General features: G+C 46.5%; 1 protein-coding gene across 5 annotated transcripts in view; it reads right to left on the minus strand.

Moving 5' to 3' along the window:
• Positions 1-18,727, minus strand: part of RNF216 (ring finger protein 216) — a 76,592-nt gene that overhangs the window by 33,494 nt on the left and 24,371 nt on the right. For all 5 annotated transcript variants that reach the window (XM_015643142.3, XM_015643141.3, XM_015643144.3 and 2 more), the window contains 6 exons: positions 18,114-18,228; positions 17,695-17,834; positions 16,719-16,769; positions 15,617-15,754; positions 14,326-14,474; positions 13,800-13,878 (listed from right to left, as the gene is read on the minus strand). In XM_015643142.3, the coding sequence (XP_015498628.1) occupies positions 13,800-13,878; positions 14,326-14,474; positions 15,617-15,754; positions 16,719-16,769; positions 17,695-17,834; positions 18,114-18,228 (672 nt within the window). The remainder of the gene's footprint in view (positions 1-13,799; positions 13,879-14,325; positions 14,475-15,616; positions 15,755-16,718; positions 16,770-17,694; positions 17,835-18,113; positions 18,229-18,727) is intronic.

The following is an 18,727-nucleotide window of genomic DNA, read 5'->3' on the forward strand; positions in this document are numbered from 1 at the left end:
GGCTACCAGCAAACACCCAACCTGGCACGGCTTCCAGCTACCTGAAAAATCCATCCCTCTCTCTGCAGGCCACTCTGATAGCTGCAATCCTTTCCCTTCTTTGGGGAGAACGTGCTGTAAGGAGGCACTTTCAGGTTTGACTTACATGGATAATTGCACAAACAAAGGGATGGAGGTAATGCAGGAACAGCACTGATACTTCTCACTCAGGGGGATCATCTGGCTCTTTCAGATTGGGGTTTTTTTGTTAAGCCTGACATCCACTCGCAAATAGGAGAGAGCATCCTCCCCTCACACGTCAGGGGCCAAGTCCTCGTACGGCAACTGCCTCTAAGAGCAGAGACAGCATCCAAGAGCATCTGTTTTGTTTTAACCTCTGCCCTTAAAGGAGGACCCAGAAAGGAAAAAGACCTAAACCCTTTAAGCTGGCTTTGTTGGTGTGTATTAGGTTTTCAATCAGAAAAAGCCTCGGGGAGAGCTGCTCACCTCTCGGCTTCTGAATGGCATCACGGATGTTGTGTTTCAAGCTGCAACCCTGAAGACAGACCCCAATTTTGACCAGGCTTTGAGATTTAGCTTAAAGGCATGCATTCTCCCTACACAAAAAAAAAATGAGGTCAAAGAAGCTTCTTTTGAAAAAATAAATAGAGCAATAAAGCATTCTTTCAGACTGGCTTCACAGGGGATAAATCACTGAACAAATACAGCCATCTTATCTTGTTGGCAAATGGCACATTACAGCATCCAGCTTCACGGGAAATGCGCTGCTTGGTCGGAGAGCAAACTGATTTCTCATTGTCTCGGAAAATGCTGCTCTTTACTTTTTACAAGACTTGTTTGTTTTTAAAAAAACCCACATGATCTCTAGGCAGTGCCAAGCCTGCTTTGCCTTGTGCCTCTCAACGCTTTCCTGGATGCCTCAGGACTTCCTAGCAACCTCACAGCAGAAACACGATCCATCTCCTCTGACCAGGAGGACAACTTGTTTAAAATGGTATCCCTACAATATCCTGGCTGCCCTCCTGGCATTCCCAACATGGATGGGATGCAGCAACCACAGGATTCCATGAACAACACAGTGAAGGAGGTGAGACAGGCAGGGTTCTCATAGTACATGGAAGTAAAGCTTTCCCCAAACACACATTTTCAGCCTCCTTGTCGCTTCTAAAAATCAAACCCAGACACTAAGGACATCCAGTGAGGAACAAGAGCTCATGGGTGGTTACAGAACCATCCTTGCCTGTGGCACCCAGAGGCAGCGATGCCTGTTCAGCATTTTGGCACTGATTTATGACAAGTGCACTTGCCTTTCCATTAGCCACAACTCTCTCAGTTGACCCCTGAGCTCGGAGAGGCAGCCTCGACATTAAACTCCCATCGGCTTTCAGTCCCACTGACCTCATCCCCAAAACTCGCTGCCATGTTTTACATCAGCCGGGGCCGACGCATTCCATTAATGCTGCCCTGGCTCGGGGAAACATCTGCTCTGTTTACACTGGTAGCAGCACAGAGAACACTTAAAGCATCACCTTTGCTCCCCCAGCCCATGGCAGGAGGAACAGCCCCCCCGTGGGGCAGGCCCTGCATCTCCTGACCCCCAGCACTCCAACCTGGCCATTAGTTATTCAACAGGGCAGAGGTCACTCACACCATCAAGGCACAAGAGAGGTGTTGGGTGGTAGCAAAGAAGGTGGATTTCTCCAGGCCAGAAGTGCAAGTTTGAGAGGGGAATTCATGCTGACCCTAGCTGAAGATGAGCAGACTGACTGGAAATAAGAATGGAATGTCAGAAAATTATTGAACTTTTTAAACCCAAATGGTTTTACAGACTGAGGGCAGAGATTCAATGGATATGGGTGGTTAATGGTCCACCTAAATCAAATGTGCACCTCTAGGGTGCTGCTGGGTGCCACAGCCACCCTCACATCCCTGCAGTTCCATGACCAGGGCAGGGGTCCCTGCAGGGTGGATTGTCCCACAGAAACAAGGAAGGCCAGGATATCTCCCTGAAAGCAAAGCACAGTTCATCCAAAACAATACCCCTAAAAGCACTGCAGGAACCACCATAAAAACCACAGCTGCAGCCACCTGGGAGAGCCTGACAGCTCTGAAATACCTGTTCAGGCAGGGGATGCTTATCTATCAGCACCACGTGCTGGGAGCTTGGGGCAAGTCTCCACCAGATCAAGGGGGATGTTATTACATATTTTCCCAAGGATTCCTGACAGCTAAGACCTCCAAAAGGCAAACCCCAAATACTTGCTGCTGCTATTGTTCCAGGGTTAGGTGTGCATTAAATTAACCCCTGATGTCTTCTACTGCTGCTGGAAGCTTCCTTTACTATTAACCACCCAGTCAAGGCTAGAGCTGCTAACAATCCCATTAAGACACAAAATTGTACAGCAGCCTTAGAATATCCAACAGCAACTGCCACAATAGAGGCCAAGCACACCACATACAGGGCATTCAGCAAGGGACATCAGCTTTTGTTACAATGAAGTCAGAAACAGGTTTTTCCCATCACTGATCATCTCAACAGTCCATGAATTTGCTGCATTTAAGATTTCTGCCTTGCCCTTTGACAGAACTTGGACTGTGAACTCACACAAAAAGACCCTGACACTCACAGAGGGCTAAGACCACTATTCCAACACCCCTGTCAATAAGCAGCAAAGCCCCAAACCACCCTTCTAAAATTTTTTAATTCTGAAACTGCACACTAATGAAGCCTGGTTTGATTGGGGCTGTGCCATGCAATTCTGTCGACCCCACCAATCCTGAATGCAATGACAGGTATTGGGGAGGGAAAAGAATAACAAATTGTATTTGCTTGTGATCTTCTGCAATACATTAGGGAAGACTAACACAATCTGCACAAACACTCCCTGTTTTTCAGTTCATTCCCAGTGTCCAAAGCATAAGCAGGTCACTGCTTTGCCAATTCTACCATAAAGCTGAAACACTGACTTAAGGATTTTTATCTAGTTCCTTTTCAACCAAAAAAGATGAAAATTCAGTCAAAGGGGAAGAAGCTGGCACTGAATGAGACAAATCAAATTGTCCCTTTCCGGTTCCTTAATTCACATGTTAGGGGACAACCACAGCTGGGAATTTCAATCTCTGGAGCAATTAAAGAAAATTAAATTCAGGGAATGAGGCCTTATGCACTCAAAGCTTCATTAACCCTCTTGCCTTTTAATTAAATACGTGCACATGAAATTTTGGACAGAGTACTTGCCTCACTGACAATGCTCAATTTTAGTGGCAAATCAGTACTTTGCCTTTTTTTAAAAAAGAACTACACTGGGATTGTAAACTCTAGACCTCTCCAGCTTCACAACAGCTTTATTAAATACAGTAGAAATTACTGCCTATCACCAGCTCCCACTTCATGGGAACGTCTGCTCTCCCTCAAACGCACCAGCAAAGCTCTGCTTTGGGCTCACTTCGAGATAACAGACAGCCCCACCAGCACCACGGATAAAACATGAGCCAGGATTTAAGAGCCCTACACTTATTACGATCAGTAAGAGAAATAAAGTTGGCGAGTTACAGCAGGATAGGTTTTACAGCCCACGGAGCAGAGATTAGAGCAGCCAGCCTCTCTTTTAAATACTGCTCATCCTTACAAAAGGCTCAGGCAGGCGCCAAAGGCGGTGTGTGACTAGAACAGTTTAAGGGATAATCTTTGAAAGGGGATATTGTCAAGTCTGCCCAGCCTAAATATCGAGCTGGCTTTGTGTGAGTTACCATCTGACTTGTGAGGGAGTCACGCTGCTCCTGCGCTGGCCTCCTGCCTTCCTGGGAATGTCAATGAAGCAGATTCAAGTTCACGGGGATGCGTGACCGCCTGGCAGGGACCGAGCTCCGGCTGCTTTGATGTGTCCCCACATCCATCCACAACAGGGGCTCCCACCTGATGCACGGGCAGGCAGTCACACGTTCTGTGATCAGCAGCATGGAGAGGGAAGACACACATGGTCCCTTCGTTGTCTCCAAGAGACTTCTCAGGAATCTGTCACCTCGAGCCAGACATTTCACCCAGAGATGTGCTCTCATCACTAGCAACCAAAGTTATGCCTCTGGGAGGGATCAGCCTTCAGTTTGTCTATTTTCTTTGTAAGCACATTGTTGGGAGAGGGACTTGTCTTTTGCCAGCACACACTGATCAGTTCTGGGTTTGTAGTTTACTGCTGACCTACACTTTTTAGCTGTTTTGACTATTCAAAGAGGACGGCGTGCGGTTAGAGATGACCTTCTCTGTCACCATGAGAGTTGATACATTTGACAGTTAATGACACTCCCAATCCTCACACGTGCCCCCCTCTCAAGGGGAAAGCCAACACAACAGACAACTGTTCACACAAGACCTCCAAGGGATGCCAGAATCCCAAGCGAATGCTTTGCCCAATTGAGTGAAGAGGCACAGCTCCATTAACCAGAAGCAGGCAATTCCTCATGCCCAATATTCACAGGTTAATTGCTGCATCCCTAAAATAATGTTCTGGTTTAATAGCAGCCGTATTCTCTCACATGGAGCAGAGTGAGCTGTTTGCTGCTGTAGGATGCCCTTGGTGCTACCAAGGACAATCTGAACACTGAGCATGACAGGCTCTCGCTGAATGCAAAAATAAACGCAGCCACTTTGCTTCCTCAGCCTTTGACACCAACAGGGGAAGGGGCTTCCTGCTACAGCAACAAGGAGCACGTGAGTTTTGTGATGCCTGAAGTGCTGCCAGGCAGAACACAACCCATCACTCCATTTCTCTGCTGCTAGAAATTATAGGTCCATTAACCCTTCTCTGTGCGTGAGATGCTTTTCCCATTTGCACGCAGCAAATAAGCAAAGAGGATGTGCATGCTAAGTGTGCACAGGTGTGCTCCAGGGTGAGGGAGGCATTTCCAATGCAAACCTGCCCATACAAACAGTTCTGATGCTATCATTTTATGATGACAACACTTCCTGACCCAGTTTCTATCTTGCTCCCCATTCCTCTGCTACAAGTAGTAATTAGTAATGTCAGTGTTCTGGCTGAATTGCTACAGTCCATTAATAATGCAAGAGTAGTAACAGAGTGAGAGCAGAAGAAAAGAGGCATGAAGGTTAAAAGCAATAAGAGAATGCATTTTGGGGGACATTGGAAGGGGAAACGAGAAGAGGAGTGGAATTGCTGGCCTACTGAGATTATAAACCATAAACTTCAAAACATATCATTCCTTTCAGGTGGAAGTGGTGGGTGAATCAGTCATGGCTAATTAGAGGATAATATGCAAATAGGAATGACACACAGAGGTGATTTTTACTAAATCAGAAGTAAACTTGTGTTTCACCTTCCTACTGCCCCTCTAAACCTGCTGCCTCACCACTTGGTGTTCCTGTTTCTCCGTTACTCATGTTCTGGAGGTCAGTGGTAACCTGGGATCCCACACATGACACACACTCAAGTTTCCCCTCTGCAGAGAATTTCTGCTGAGACCAGCCCATACCTGCCCATCTAGAGCCAAACCTTTAATGCCACTAATCCATCTGCTCTGGGCACACCTTAACCCCAGGCTCTGCTCAAGCTGTTTATGACATGTGCTATGAACCTAAAATAGAGCTGGGTTTGAATAGGTAACCCAGCATTTCCCCAGGCTTCCATGCCTTGGGAATCTTCTCCAACTGACAGCAGCTCCCTCGAGAGCAACAGCTTCACCCCTACCTAAGGCACACAATCCTCCCCATGACACTGAATAAAGCTGCTGGAACTGCATCCTCAACTGCAACACCTGGGAACTTGCTTTTTTCCTTTTATTTTCTCCTTTTCCTGCCAAGCCCAGCATAGAACCAAAAGCAATAAAGGAGTCTATAGGCTTGGTGATGATGCTTGGCTGTTCCTACTGCTGAATGAGAACTCACATGAAGAGTGGAAGGGCTGAAGTGTCTCTGCATGTCAGGAAGGTGGCTGGTTCAGGGCTGACTTGGTCCAACACTGAAAAGCAGGGATCTTCTACAGGAAGATTTGTAAGACAGTTGAACTCACTCTGAAAGGTCTTCTCTTCTGTTTGGCATTTAAGGCTTCCTACATGGTACCAGGCCTCTTGTGAGTGATGATGTACAAAGCAACACACGTGCTCTTTCCATTACCTGAAATCACACATGTCACTCCCTCTTGAAATACATATTTCAATAACTTCAGTAAGCTTATCAATGTTATAACTTAACTACAGCTCAGCTCATTCTGACACTTAAACTACTTCAAAGTCCTCTAGCATGAAGGGTTTGGATACCCAGAAAGCATAAAAACCCAACTCATTGAGATGAATGGAAGAATAGGAAAGGAAGGAAAAAGAAAAGAAGAAAGATCAGCTTCAGAACTGCACAGTGTTTTGGGCATTTCAAGTATCACTTCCTCTATGGAGAGGAAGTGAGAGGAGCTGGAGGTTCTCAGATACAAACAGCTTCCCCTCCACGACAATGAGAGAAAAGGATGGGTGTTTTTAAAAAGGAAAAAAAAGAAAAAAATGAAACAAGAAAAAAGGAAAGCAAGCCAGCCTGAACACACTGTGACCAAATTAGGAAACAAACTCCACTGACAGCCTCCAGAATGGCCATCGTCTGCAGCAGCCTTGTGTTAGCTCAGGAAGTCTGATGACTGTGTCATCTGCTGAAATCTGTTTATGTGCAAACAGAAAGGAGAAGCAAAACACCTCCCCACACTCCCTGAGCAAAGTTAGGCCATCTCAGCGCTGGCCCGAGGAGTCATCAGGGCCCTGACTGGATGCTATTCCAAACCTCTGCTGCTGACTCACGCCCCTCCAAAGATAACTCTGCCCTGGAAGCACTAAGGTACAGCAAAATGAGGTGTATGGGGTTTTTAAGTGCATTTTTTAAGTGGTTAGCTGAGGCAGATGAAGCTGAGGTTAGAGATCAGTGATTACTACGACAGGAATGTGAGGGGGAGGAAAGAGAAGGAAGATACAGCTTTTTGAGTAAGGTCAGAACAATGTTTTTAATTTGCCTTGGGAACAGCCTTTTTCCATCCTGTCCAACATCCATTTCCACTGCAGCAGCAAAATGATAACCCTGCTCCAACACTCTGCAAATACACTAGGCAGGGTTTTAACCTGAAACTGCTGTATCAAGCTCACAGCAGTCCAAGGAACACTCGGTGGCACTGCTACCCTGTTGTGGGGACAGACAAGTGACTGAGCAAAGTTGCTTCATTACTTCAAAATCAAACAAATAAAGGAACCTGAGCACTCTGGTCCATACAGAGATTTAGGGTTTCTTCCTGATGTTAGTGTGACCATGTTACATTACTCCCACTCTTGTCTGCATGAGATGGAAGAAAACCCTCTTGGGTCCCTTTTATTATCCAAGGGATTGAGGAGGAAAAGGCAAAGCTGCCAGCTCACCTCAGCCACAGCACAAGTACAGCTTTCAGGGTCCTTCCAGCCCCAGGAGTTTGGCTACAAGGCCACTCCACCAATTCTCCACATTCAAGGCAGCCAACAGTCACAACCCACTCAGGGTGCTCTTACCCAATTCCTCATGGAATCCATCACTTTTCTCCAAAGACAGTTATCATAAACCAGAACTGACCACCACAGGTGCACTGCTTCTCTCAGTGTTCCCTTTGCCTAAACAGTTGTAGGCTCCCTGTGCCCAGGGACAAAAGGCTAAACAAGATGCTGAAGCTTAAATTTCCATCTCCATGTGAAATTGTACTCAGTACTTGTGAACCTCTCCTCAGCAAAAGAGAAAGCTATGAATGGAACCTGCTACCTCGTATGGACCTGACACAGAGGCACTCACTGGTCAGTGAACAGCCTTTTCAATTGGCTTTTCACTAACTGGATATTGCTGTACAAGGCAAAATGCAAGCACAGGAGTAAGCTTTGTTGCTCAAAATTGCACTGACTTACACAGCCCATTTTTAAAGGGGCTACTCTTGAGTTCCTGCTTTCAGCAGCTTTTTTTCTTTCTTCCCTGAGACAGATACCCCATTTAATCTGACCTCTTTCCTCAGGTCCATTTCCAGGCTGGGCCTCACCCTCTCCTCCTCTGTCAGACTCATTTATCAAGTGAAGCATTTCCACATACCACTGCATAAATAGACTTGACCTTGTTAAAGCAGCAGCAGCACCTGAGCTCTCACTGATGGAGTCTCTCCACCCCACCACAGCACTTAACCCAGCCTACTCCTACCCTCTTTCCAGGTGGGGTATTGTCAGAGCTTCTACAGCCCTTTCCTAAGTGTCTCAAAGGGTGACAAGTTGGCAAGCAGTGATTTGGGGATAATTAGTGTGCCTGCTTCTCTGGAAAGGGGCATTTAGGACCAATTTACTGCAGACACCACTCAATTCTTGCAACTGCTCCTGCCCAGCCCAAGCACATAATCAAAAATCAAGGTGTAAGACAGCACCCCCTGCACGTGGCTTGTTCCCTTGTTCCCCTTGTAGCTTCCTCCCAGGATAAGTATCTTGCCCAGCATAAATCTGAGGATGAGAAGATCTCCTGACTCTCAGCACTCCCCAAGCAGCTCTGATCCTCGCCGCCTCAATGGGACAGCCCACGCTGTTTGGCGCACGTGCGCGTCCTCCACGGGACTATACTTTTAAGGTTTGCTTTGCCACGAGCTCTCTCCTGTTATCTATCTCCCTTTAGAACCTGGCAATAAAACCTACTGAGGTGTTATCTGCTGCCTACAATTACCTCAACCACACCTTCGACCTTGGTCCCTCCCTCCGGCCCATCCCTTTGCGGAGATGGGGAAGGAGCCGCGCTCCGATAGCATCGCGCTCGCCCTGCCTGCGGCTCGGCACCGGCACCGCTGCTGCAGCCGAGCTTCAATGTCCTTTTATGGAAGAAAAATGAAAATTGCCTGCCCAGCCGTGGAGAGCCTGAGCTGGGCTGAGCCGAGCTGACAGACGGAAACTCGCCATTTGTTGTGGTTTTGGCACCGAGAGCGCCCAGAGAGTTCCCATGCGCGCTGCAAGCTTGAAAAGGGTGCAGCCAAGAGCTCCAGAGCAGGAGGTGTCAGGGATGCAGCGCTCAGGTGGAAGATGGCAGAGCCATGAAAAGATGGCTTAGAGAATTCTGCTGACGTGGACATGTGGGAGACAGGTCTCCAGATCCAAGTGGACACAGGCACGAGTGCTCCATTACCAAGCCCTATCCCTGGAAGTGCTCAAGGACAGGCTGGATAGAGCCCTAAGCAACCTGCTCTAGTGGAAGGTGTCCCTGCCCATGCTGGGGGGGTAAAAATGAATAGTCTTGAAGGGTCCTTTCAACTCAAACCATTCTGTAGTTCTATGAAAATGTAACAAGGTTGTCCACACCACATTTCCTCCTCTTCCTTGTCCCAACAAATTTTCTTAAGAGACACAGGAGAATGGGAATTTGAACACAGGAGTTGGGACTCGAGGTCACTGCCACCAAGAAATTAGTGAGGGATCTGCCACAGCACATGTCACCTTAGGCTCTGCTCTTGTACTAAAGCTGTGGGGTTAAGCTCCAAGCAACAATCAAATCTAAATAAACAGGCTCAAGGAAAAACATATGGATAATAGCAATAAGAAAGTCTGAACAGAGAATGAGATGGGGCCACAGGACTTTCAAAATGTTTGCGCTGCTGTCAGGAAGCTGAATGAGACAGCAGACTTCAACAGCTGGGAAAACATGTTGCAAAACAAGGAGAATTAAGTAATTCTCCATATGTATATCCTACTCTGAGGCATTCTGGACAAGATCAATTTCTCCAATCAGGACAAGCTTTTTTTCTATGTTGCACACAAACCCTGCCAGCTACAAATCCTGATACAGTTTAAGCCTAAACCCACAGCACATCTGGAGTCAGGCAGGGCAGCTCTGGGCAGCATGGCCCAGCCTTTAGCACAGAAGTAATGGGCCCTGTGGTATGTGTTGGATGACATCCTTGGACAGCTGTGTCATCCTGAACACATCCCCTGCTGCTGGGTGCTGGATTACACAAACACATCCCCCTGCACTCTATAAAACACTCCTGACCGGATTGCCTTGTTACCCACCTCTGAACCACAAACAGCTGCATGTGCCTTGCTGCACCAGGTACAGAGATCACGGGTGTCACAGTATCCCCCTCTCCCCCTTCTGCAACTGCAGGTCTTGTTGATCAAGCAGTAATTTATTTCAGCAAGACCGCTCCTCTCAGAGCCATGCACACCGCACAGCGCGACTCGCGCTCGTTACCAGTGGTGGTGGTGCCCTAAGAGCGGCCGTGTTCAGGCACAGCTCAGTGCAAGTTTAAACCTGTCTCAGTTCCAGCAGAAAATGAAGGCTAAAAGCAGCTGGGTGCATCTGCTCCTAGCCAGCACCTCCGAATCAATCCCGAGACACAGAGCAGCTTAAAAAAGTGTGCCCTAAAACACCAAGTCTCAGTGCTGCTAATTAAAACACGTGAGGATTGCTGGTGGCCAGAGAGCCTAAGCTGAAAGGCAAAAGAGCAGAGATTTTATCCATCTGAGCTAGGGACAGCAATACTCAAGGCAGTCCTCAAACCCACTGTTGGATGGACAGGAATGGCAGCTGCCCAGGCCAAGGGCAATGCCATCCCACACCATCCAGCCACATGCCATCCCCTCTTACCCCCAGCCAGCACTGACCCAGACAATTGGATACCATAAAGCAATAAAAATTCCATGCTGTGAAAAGGAGTTTTAAGGAAAAGTCTTGGAAATGCGAGTCCCTGCAATGTGGCCTGGCTATGAAATGAGTGCTGGGGATTTTGAGCTCTCCACTGCTCTGTGCATGCATTATTTCCATGGCAACAGCAGCTTTCAGCTCCCCATCTCTTGCTGGCTGAAAGCCCTGCAGTGCTTTGTGCTGAGACTGCAAAGAAGGGAAACCATCTCCCTCTCCCACAACACGGCGCCAGGGACGGCAGCAGCAGCTGGGAACAAAAGCCTTGTCTTCAGCACTGTGGGGTCTTGGGAGGAGGGAGGCTGAGCACAGAGGATGGACTTCCTTTTCTGGTGGAAAACAGCACTTCCCCCACCATGCAGAAGTGCACGCTCACCTCCCAGTGCTGCACAACTCAACCAGCAACATGTGCTTTTCCTTGTCTTACCAAAGTTGCCAGTTTTGGGTTGTTCTGTAGAGCTGGGAAGAGAAATGTGCATCCTTAGAGGTGAGAAGTTTGAGTGCTGCTTCCATGCAGGGATCCCTCCAAGATGGAGGCCAAACAAGCAGGGTGGAAAACCCTCCTGGTCCCCAGGAAGCCTGGCTCCACGTGCAGTCAGCAGCTTATTACAGAGCAAAACCTCAGTACTCAGCCAAATCTCAGTGAAAGCTGCCTCTGCCCCAGCATCGACTGCACACACACAGAATGCATCTGTAGGGTGGCTCAGACAACATTCTTCCTCAGCTAACTAAGCTTTTCCTCCACCCTGCTGTTTGTCATATTAAGGTTCCAGCCCTGGCCACCTAACCAGGAGCCAAACTTGACACCACACAGCTGGAGCCACAGTGGCCCTGGCAGATGGTGCCAGCTCATCTGCATGCTCCCTGTGCAGCTGGGCACTCACTGCAAGCAGGGCAGCTCTGCCCATTGCTCACGTTACAATTAGCCACATTTTGGTCCCTGCAAGGTACAAATAACTGGAACTACAAGTGAGATGCACAAAGCAGTGACCTGGGTGTCTGTAGAGCTCTCACTGTTGAGCCCAGCACACAGACACACAGCCAAAGTGAAGGTTTCCAGCTGGTTCACATCACTTGCATTACAACATATCCATAGCTGGCCCAAATATGAATGAACCTCCCTGCAAGAGTTAGTGGAGACCCTGAGGGTATCAACACAAACTCCCAAAGCCAGACAAAGGATCCAGGTGATGGAGCACAGGGATACAACAGGTCCACCATCTGGTCCTCCTCTCCCCACCCTCAAAGAGCTCTGAGATTTTGGGAGGGACACATTTTGACCTTCCCCTTTCCACACTTCCCCTTGCTTTAGGTTCAGCTGTGTGAGTGCAGTCCTTCCAAGCAGAGAGGGACTCCTTCCAGGATCAGTCATCACCACCACCAAGTCTGCCAGAGGCGCTGCTAGCAAAGCCAATGCATCCTCTCCAACCTCTGTGGAGTTCCCTAGATTAGCTCTTTCCTCCCTCAGGGCAACCATTTCCTGCAAGCAAGAGCATTAACTGAAATTCTTCATTCTGGAGAGAGAGGAGATAGCAGGAATATGAAGAACCACTGCAGCTGATGCTGCGAGACACCACATCCTGCTATCCAAATTCCTCACCCTCGACTTCAAATCCTAAAGTCATTGAAGACTTCTAAGAAGAGCACAAAGCTACTCAGCAGATTTTCAGCTAATGAATCAACACAAGCTGTCCAGGAAACCAGAAATCCAGCCCACTGGAATGCTGTAACCCCAGGGAGGGGGGGAACAGGCAGTACACTAGGAAGGAAATGAAACAGCAAAGCAGTAGGAAAGGAACATTTCAGCACTGATGCCTCTTACCATGGTTACTCTGCTGCTTTACACATTTTAGGGAAAAAGCTACTTCAATTCAGTTTGCCCATTGAAGGGTTCATGTTTTTCATGCCCAAATTCTGTTCTGTAGTGCTGACATATGTACATTTTGAAAACAACTCGGCTTTTGCAAAAACAGTTAGAAAAAAATGGAGATTTAAATGTGAATCAACATTGCCACCTAGTGCCTAGCAAACCTCCTTGCTCCAACGCTGGGACAATCCATCGGCACTACATTCCCTTCCCCATTGTGAAGAGTAGGTGTTAACAGAACCTATCTGGAGATCAGGCTCTAAAATGGAATTGTGCATAGTCCATAAACAGCTCTCTTCTCTGAAGTAAGCTCAATTTTCACACCAGACTGCAGAGTTCAATGCTGGCAACTTCAACTTCTCCAGACAACAGCATTTAACCTTCTATTAGCTTCTCAATACAGGCAAAAGGTGACACCACATCAATGAGAGAACCCAAAGCTCTGGGAGCTACAAGTGCAAGGTTAATGCGCTCAGGAGAAATTTCAGTGATTAGCAGGAATCTCAGATCTCATGAGGATTCAGTGCTGTGGCTACAGTGATGCAAGAGGCCTTGTAGCTCCGTGCCAAGCACTGATGCTGCCCTCCCTTGCTGGAACCAGATGTAAGCAGGGTCCTGCATCTGTTCAGGAGACTCTGAAACATTTCTTTGCTTCTGTTTTTCCCCAGAACTGATGGTGTAGAAACAGCAAGTTTTCCCCATTCCACCCCCCAGCTTGGCCTGATGAGTCTCCTGTTATGGCCATTAACAACTGGGGGGAGCACAAAGATCTGCCTTGAATGGCTGACATCTCAGCCAGCTCTTCCAGCAAGTTTTTTTGTCACTTCCAACTGAATCTGTATTCAGCATATCCCATAAAAGAAAAATGCAGATACCAATTCCCTCAAATGTAGCATGTCAGGCTGTTCCAAGCTCATTCTTCAGAAGATTTATTAGACACAAGATTAGAATTTGGTTTTGACTTAGAAACACACAGTTCTATGTATAACCAGAACATTTCTGTATATGCAAGACAGCAACCTTTGACACCTTTAGGCTTTTTTAGCCAACATCTTCCAAGAAAAGACAGGACTCCTGCTCTCTTTTATCAACAGTGCCCTGAAATTCACCTGTCCAGGCACCCAATTTTATAGAAGATCAGTAGGATCCAGCAAACACTTTGACTGCTGCATTCATGTGAGATAATGCTACTAGGAAGGGCGAGTTGTCCTCCCAGCTCTCTTTGCCAACACTCCAGAAGAGACCAAATGTGAAGTAACCCCCAATTACCTTTCTGCAGCGGGGATTGGGGCAGCTGAACCGCTTCACATCGCTGTCCAGTAGAGCTGGGAAGTTACAGAAGGGACACCTGTAGCCCAGAACAAGATGCCATTAATGCAGAGTGCCAAACATAGCTTTGCTGAAAGCTGATTTAGTCAAATAGCTGCGTGGAAGTTGCTAGGGCTGCCAACCCCAATGCCTGTTGCCAGGATGTGCTGACTGCTGCCTTTTTGCTCATATTTCTTCAATCACTTCCCCATTTGCAATCAAAATATTATATGCTCAGCACTGCTTTTGACCATGTAATTTAGTGGATCAGCACAGAGCTGGCAAGCAAGTCTTGGGGGAGACAAGTCTATTGAATTTTAATCTGCTCCTAGTCAAAGGCAGAATAAAAACAGACCTGGGAAGGCAGAAGTCTGAATTTATAATCCAGCTCTTTAAAAGCTACCTATCTCAGAGTCAGCACAAACACAGGGTTTCAGGGAACAATTTTCCACAGCAGTAAGTGCAGCATTCTCTGTGGGACACTCACCTGACGAGCTCATCTGCACAGGCAGCAGCCACCTCCTCCTCGGCCTTCCGCTCGTAGTATTTACAGAGGATGTTCTCTGGAAGCACTTTCTCCAGCTCACTGGTGGGGAAGGAACACGTGCAACTGCCTTCCATGCAGCTGAGCTCTGACTGGGGTTGGAAAGAGAGCTCAGGTTCAGTATGACATTAGCAAAAAGCAACTCAGGATCGAGATCATTTCCAAGCAAATCAATGTCTCTTTCACAGACAGAGTAAGAACTAAAGTCGGCAGATCTCAGAATTACTCGGGTTTTGGGACTTTAAAATTCATCTATACCAGCTTGCTCCAAGCCCTGTCCAACTTGGCATTGAACACAGGGATGGGGCATCCACAACTTCTCTGGGTAACCTGTGCCAGTGCCCAATAACATTTTTTTTCCTGATATCTCATCTAAATCTACCTAAGATGCCTGCCAGAGAATGGGTTTGCTATGAAAAGAACAAACCTTATTAAACAAATCAGGCCTCAAACACTGGGCAGGAAGATGCTGTTGCCAGCTAGGATCACACTTCACTCCCAGTCCTCTGTGACCACACATCAGCCCAGTCTTATTGTTCAGTCTTTGCTGAGAACCAGCACTCACACACTACATTCTTTTCAATAAAGTAATATAAAATACCTCTGCCAGTTTATACATTTACATGAAATGGATCCCAGAGTACAACAGCATCCCACAGTTTGAGCATCATATCCTGAGGCAAAGGAGCAGACACACTTCAGAGCAGGTTAATGACTGGTTTATAGCTCAGCTAAGTACCAGGATAATTGCTAGCTAAATCAGAGACTAAGGAGGTTAGTAGTACCACAGAGGAACCAACCCCCCAATTAAGTTGGGATCATAGTGATATTATGAAGGACATACACTCTTGGGTAGAAGGAGAAAGGCCAAGTCAGAGGTAAGTGCTCTCTGTGCAGATACCACTGGTTTATTTAGTAGAAAATAAAAGCTAAACAAGTTATTAATCTACTATGAACATTGTAGAAATTTTTTCCTAATAAAATCAAATTGATAAGCACTAAGGAAAAAAAAATGGAGGTTAGAAACCCTGAAATCCTGTGCAAAGATCACACTGTGAAGTTGCTGGCTTCACTTGATGGCATGACTGGCTTGGATTTCAGGACACCATTCCATTCAAATATTTCCTGGAAAGTGCACTTACATCTGTTTTAAGCAACAACACTACACAAAGAGCAATGTCATCTCCTAACAGCAATTACCCATTTCCCCCTTGTCCAGTTGTGAAATCCTTACCTTCCCAGAGCCAAAAACTGCCTCCTGAGCATATTTAATTAGGCACTCCTTGCAGAACAAGTGACCATCTGCACACTGAGTCAACTCTTCGAAGGCAAACTCCCCATAGCAGCAGCGGCACTCGATCATCTGCCCATCCTGCAGCCACCAGAGGAATCAAAACATCAATAGCTATAGCAACACACACACACACAACTGCAAACCAGAAAAAACTGCCAGCATTACTCCTATAAAACAGCTACAGATATACACATTGCATTAGAATATTGCATTTGGTGGTCCAAAACCCCTAAGTGCAACCAGAAACTCCGTTTTAAGTCACTTTGTATCTACATGTCCTGCTTGACAGGTTCCAAAAAGCTACAGAACATGCAGTGATTAATAATTCTTAGCTCACAGGCAAGAGCAGCATCTTGGTTTTGGGAAGCTGCAGTCACAGGGAAGCAGCTTGAGTGTACACACCCCTCTCATGGGGAAAACCAAGATTCAGATCTGTTACCCTCTAAAGGAACATTTACCATCTGCCTGGGCAGACCCTGTCTTGGCCTCTTAACTGTGGGGGTGGAGAAGCTTGCCACTGCTAAAAAGTAAGTATAGCCCACTTTTCTGAAGTTTGAAAAAGAAATGAGCATTGAAACCAAAATGTAATGCACAGCTGCTCAACTGTTCTCTACGTTTTCTCTGAAGTGGAAGAGCTGATTTTCAGGTTTTTAAAGAATTCCTTTGGCAAACAAGGAAGTCCTTCCCACTGGCCAAGCTCCAACAACAGTGGATGTGTTTTATACACCCATAATGCAAGAACAAGAGCAAACCTGATGCTATTCTGTTGCAATGTTTGTTCTGAGCAGTGAAGATACAAGCTGAATTGCTACAGATCATTACATGCATCAATACTGTCTTGCTGGCCTCAGCTCCTGTCTACCTTTCCTAAAAGCCAGCCAACACACATTACACAGGTTTTGCCAGCTCAGCAAAAGCAGCACAATGAAATGCAGCTTCAGAAAAGCTCCACTCTAGAGCTAAAAAGAATCTGTGAAAGAGGAAGTACAAAACAGTGTCTATGCATAAGCTGAACTCAACTTATAACATTATAGATACTGACCTTCTGATACTGTTCCTCATTCATCTGCAGAGCCAGGAGGAAGTCTGCATGCTGCAAGAGACATGTGCATCTGTATTTACAGAATAGATTAAGCAATTTTCCAAACTCTCCACTCATTTACATTATATCAGGACTCACAAACCACCATAAAAGGCTCGCTGTCTGCTTGTAACATCACTCAGCCCATCCCTACAATCCATTAAGCTATTTATGATTCAGCTAAAACAGATGGGAGAAGCAAAGGCAGCAAGAACAAAGAACCAAATTCTGTATTGTGGAGAGCTGCTGGTTCAGGTTTCCATGGGCAGAGATGATCTCACCCAATGGGCCCCTCCAGAGAACACGAGCTTTTTCTTTCAAAGAAGACCTTCTCCATCTGCCTAAGAAAAAAGGATCTTTAAGGAGCTACATTAGAAAGGACTGTGGGTGCAGAGCTGTGAGTTCAGCGTTTCCTCAGCCTAGGAGAGGAAGACAACACAGCAGTGGGTGTTGCAGGTTTTGCTTCAAAACACCCAGTTCTCAGCACAGGACAAACTGTTCTGGAGGCACAGGAGTGCCAGCCTGGGGAAGGCAGAGTGAGTGGACACACTGCCTTGGGCCTGGCCATTACTCACCACCAACTCTGAGCTGCATCTACAAGCCCTAAAGCAGCAGAGAAGCCTGCTAACAATTAGAGGTAAGAGTTAATTAGTAGAGTTTTCACCACTTCATAACAACCCCTCCAGAACAGTGTTTGCACAAGGAGCAGCTGCATATTTAAGTAAATACGAAATTCTGTGCTTGGCTTCTTTCCTTTAAAATTGAGTTACTTGGGAAGAGACATGTGTGTTAACAGGTAGGGAAGGGGAAAACACAGTTATTCAATATTTGGTTCAGTGTTTGAATTTCTGTGAGAGACAGATTTTTCACGTTTAGGGCCAAAACTTCGACAGTTGTTGAAGATTTGCACATGATCAAAGCAGCTCTTATCACTCACCTCTGCCATCTCTTTCACTTTCTGCTCATAGAATTCCTGCTCCAGTAGCACCGGTGGGAGAAGGGAGAGCTTGTCATAGGACCTCCAGTGCCGTCTCTTATTCTCCAGGAAAAACATGCGCTTCTCAATTTTCACATCCCCTGAAGCAGAGGTAAAGGCTCAATAAAAAAGGATGGAGCAGCCAGAAGAAAGCTTGAATCCTTCTTCCTCCATACACCACCAGCTGCAGGCTTTCAGCAGCTCACACTGCACTTTACCAAGCAGAGGCACTAATGAACAGCATTTCCAAAACAGATACCTGTGACAGAAACTCAGCTCTTTTGGGACCACATCCCCTTTCAAGAGTTGCTTTCTGCTACAAGCCAGTTCTGCTTACAGTAACGATGCAGAGAACACAATACACACAGCTTGGCATTTACCTTGCTCAAATTTGAAGTCTATATATGAATATTGATTCATTTCTTTCCTCCTTTTTCGTTTCCCGCTGGTTTCGGGAGACAGCTCCTGCCACTTTTTGATAGCATCTGAAAAGGCCTAGAAAACAACATACAGGTTGAAATCCTGTGCCTGGAAGAAAGCAGGACCACTTAATTCAAGCTGAAGAACAGTACAAACATGGGCTGATCCAAAACTGGAAAGACAAACACTCCAAAGACAGGCATCTTTCCTCTGCTCACCTTGCTGCCTTATATACTCAAAGTAATTATTCCATAGAAACAAAGTAGGAGAATGATACTTCATAATAGCTCAGCTGTTAATATCAAAGTGGCCACCTTTGATATTAACAGAGCTGGTTTGGCTTCTTTTTTTGTTGCTGGGTTTGGCTTTTTGTTTTAAAAGGTGAGGTTCAAATACTCAGTGCTCAATCAATCAAGTGAACAGATAAGAAGTTTTTAGTTAAGTCCTGGAACAGGAAAGAAAGAAGCTCAAGCAAGGGTATATCAGAGGAGCAGATCCAAGTAAAAAACTTGAGCCCACACTGACATTCAGTTTGCTGATACTTCAAACAAGTGTCTTTGCATCTCCATGACAG

This window comes from Parus major, chromosome 14, assembly GCF_001522545.3.
Source record: "Parus major isolate Abel chromosome 14, Parus_major1.1, whole genome shotgun sequence".
NCBI classification, from domain to species: Eukaryota; Metazoa; Chordata; class Aves; order Passeriformes; family Paridae; genus Parus; species Parus major.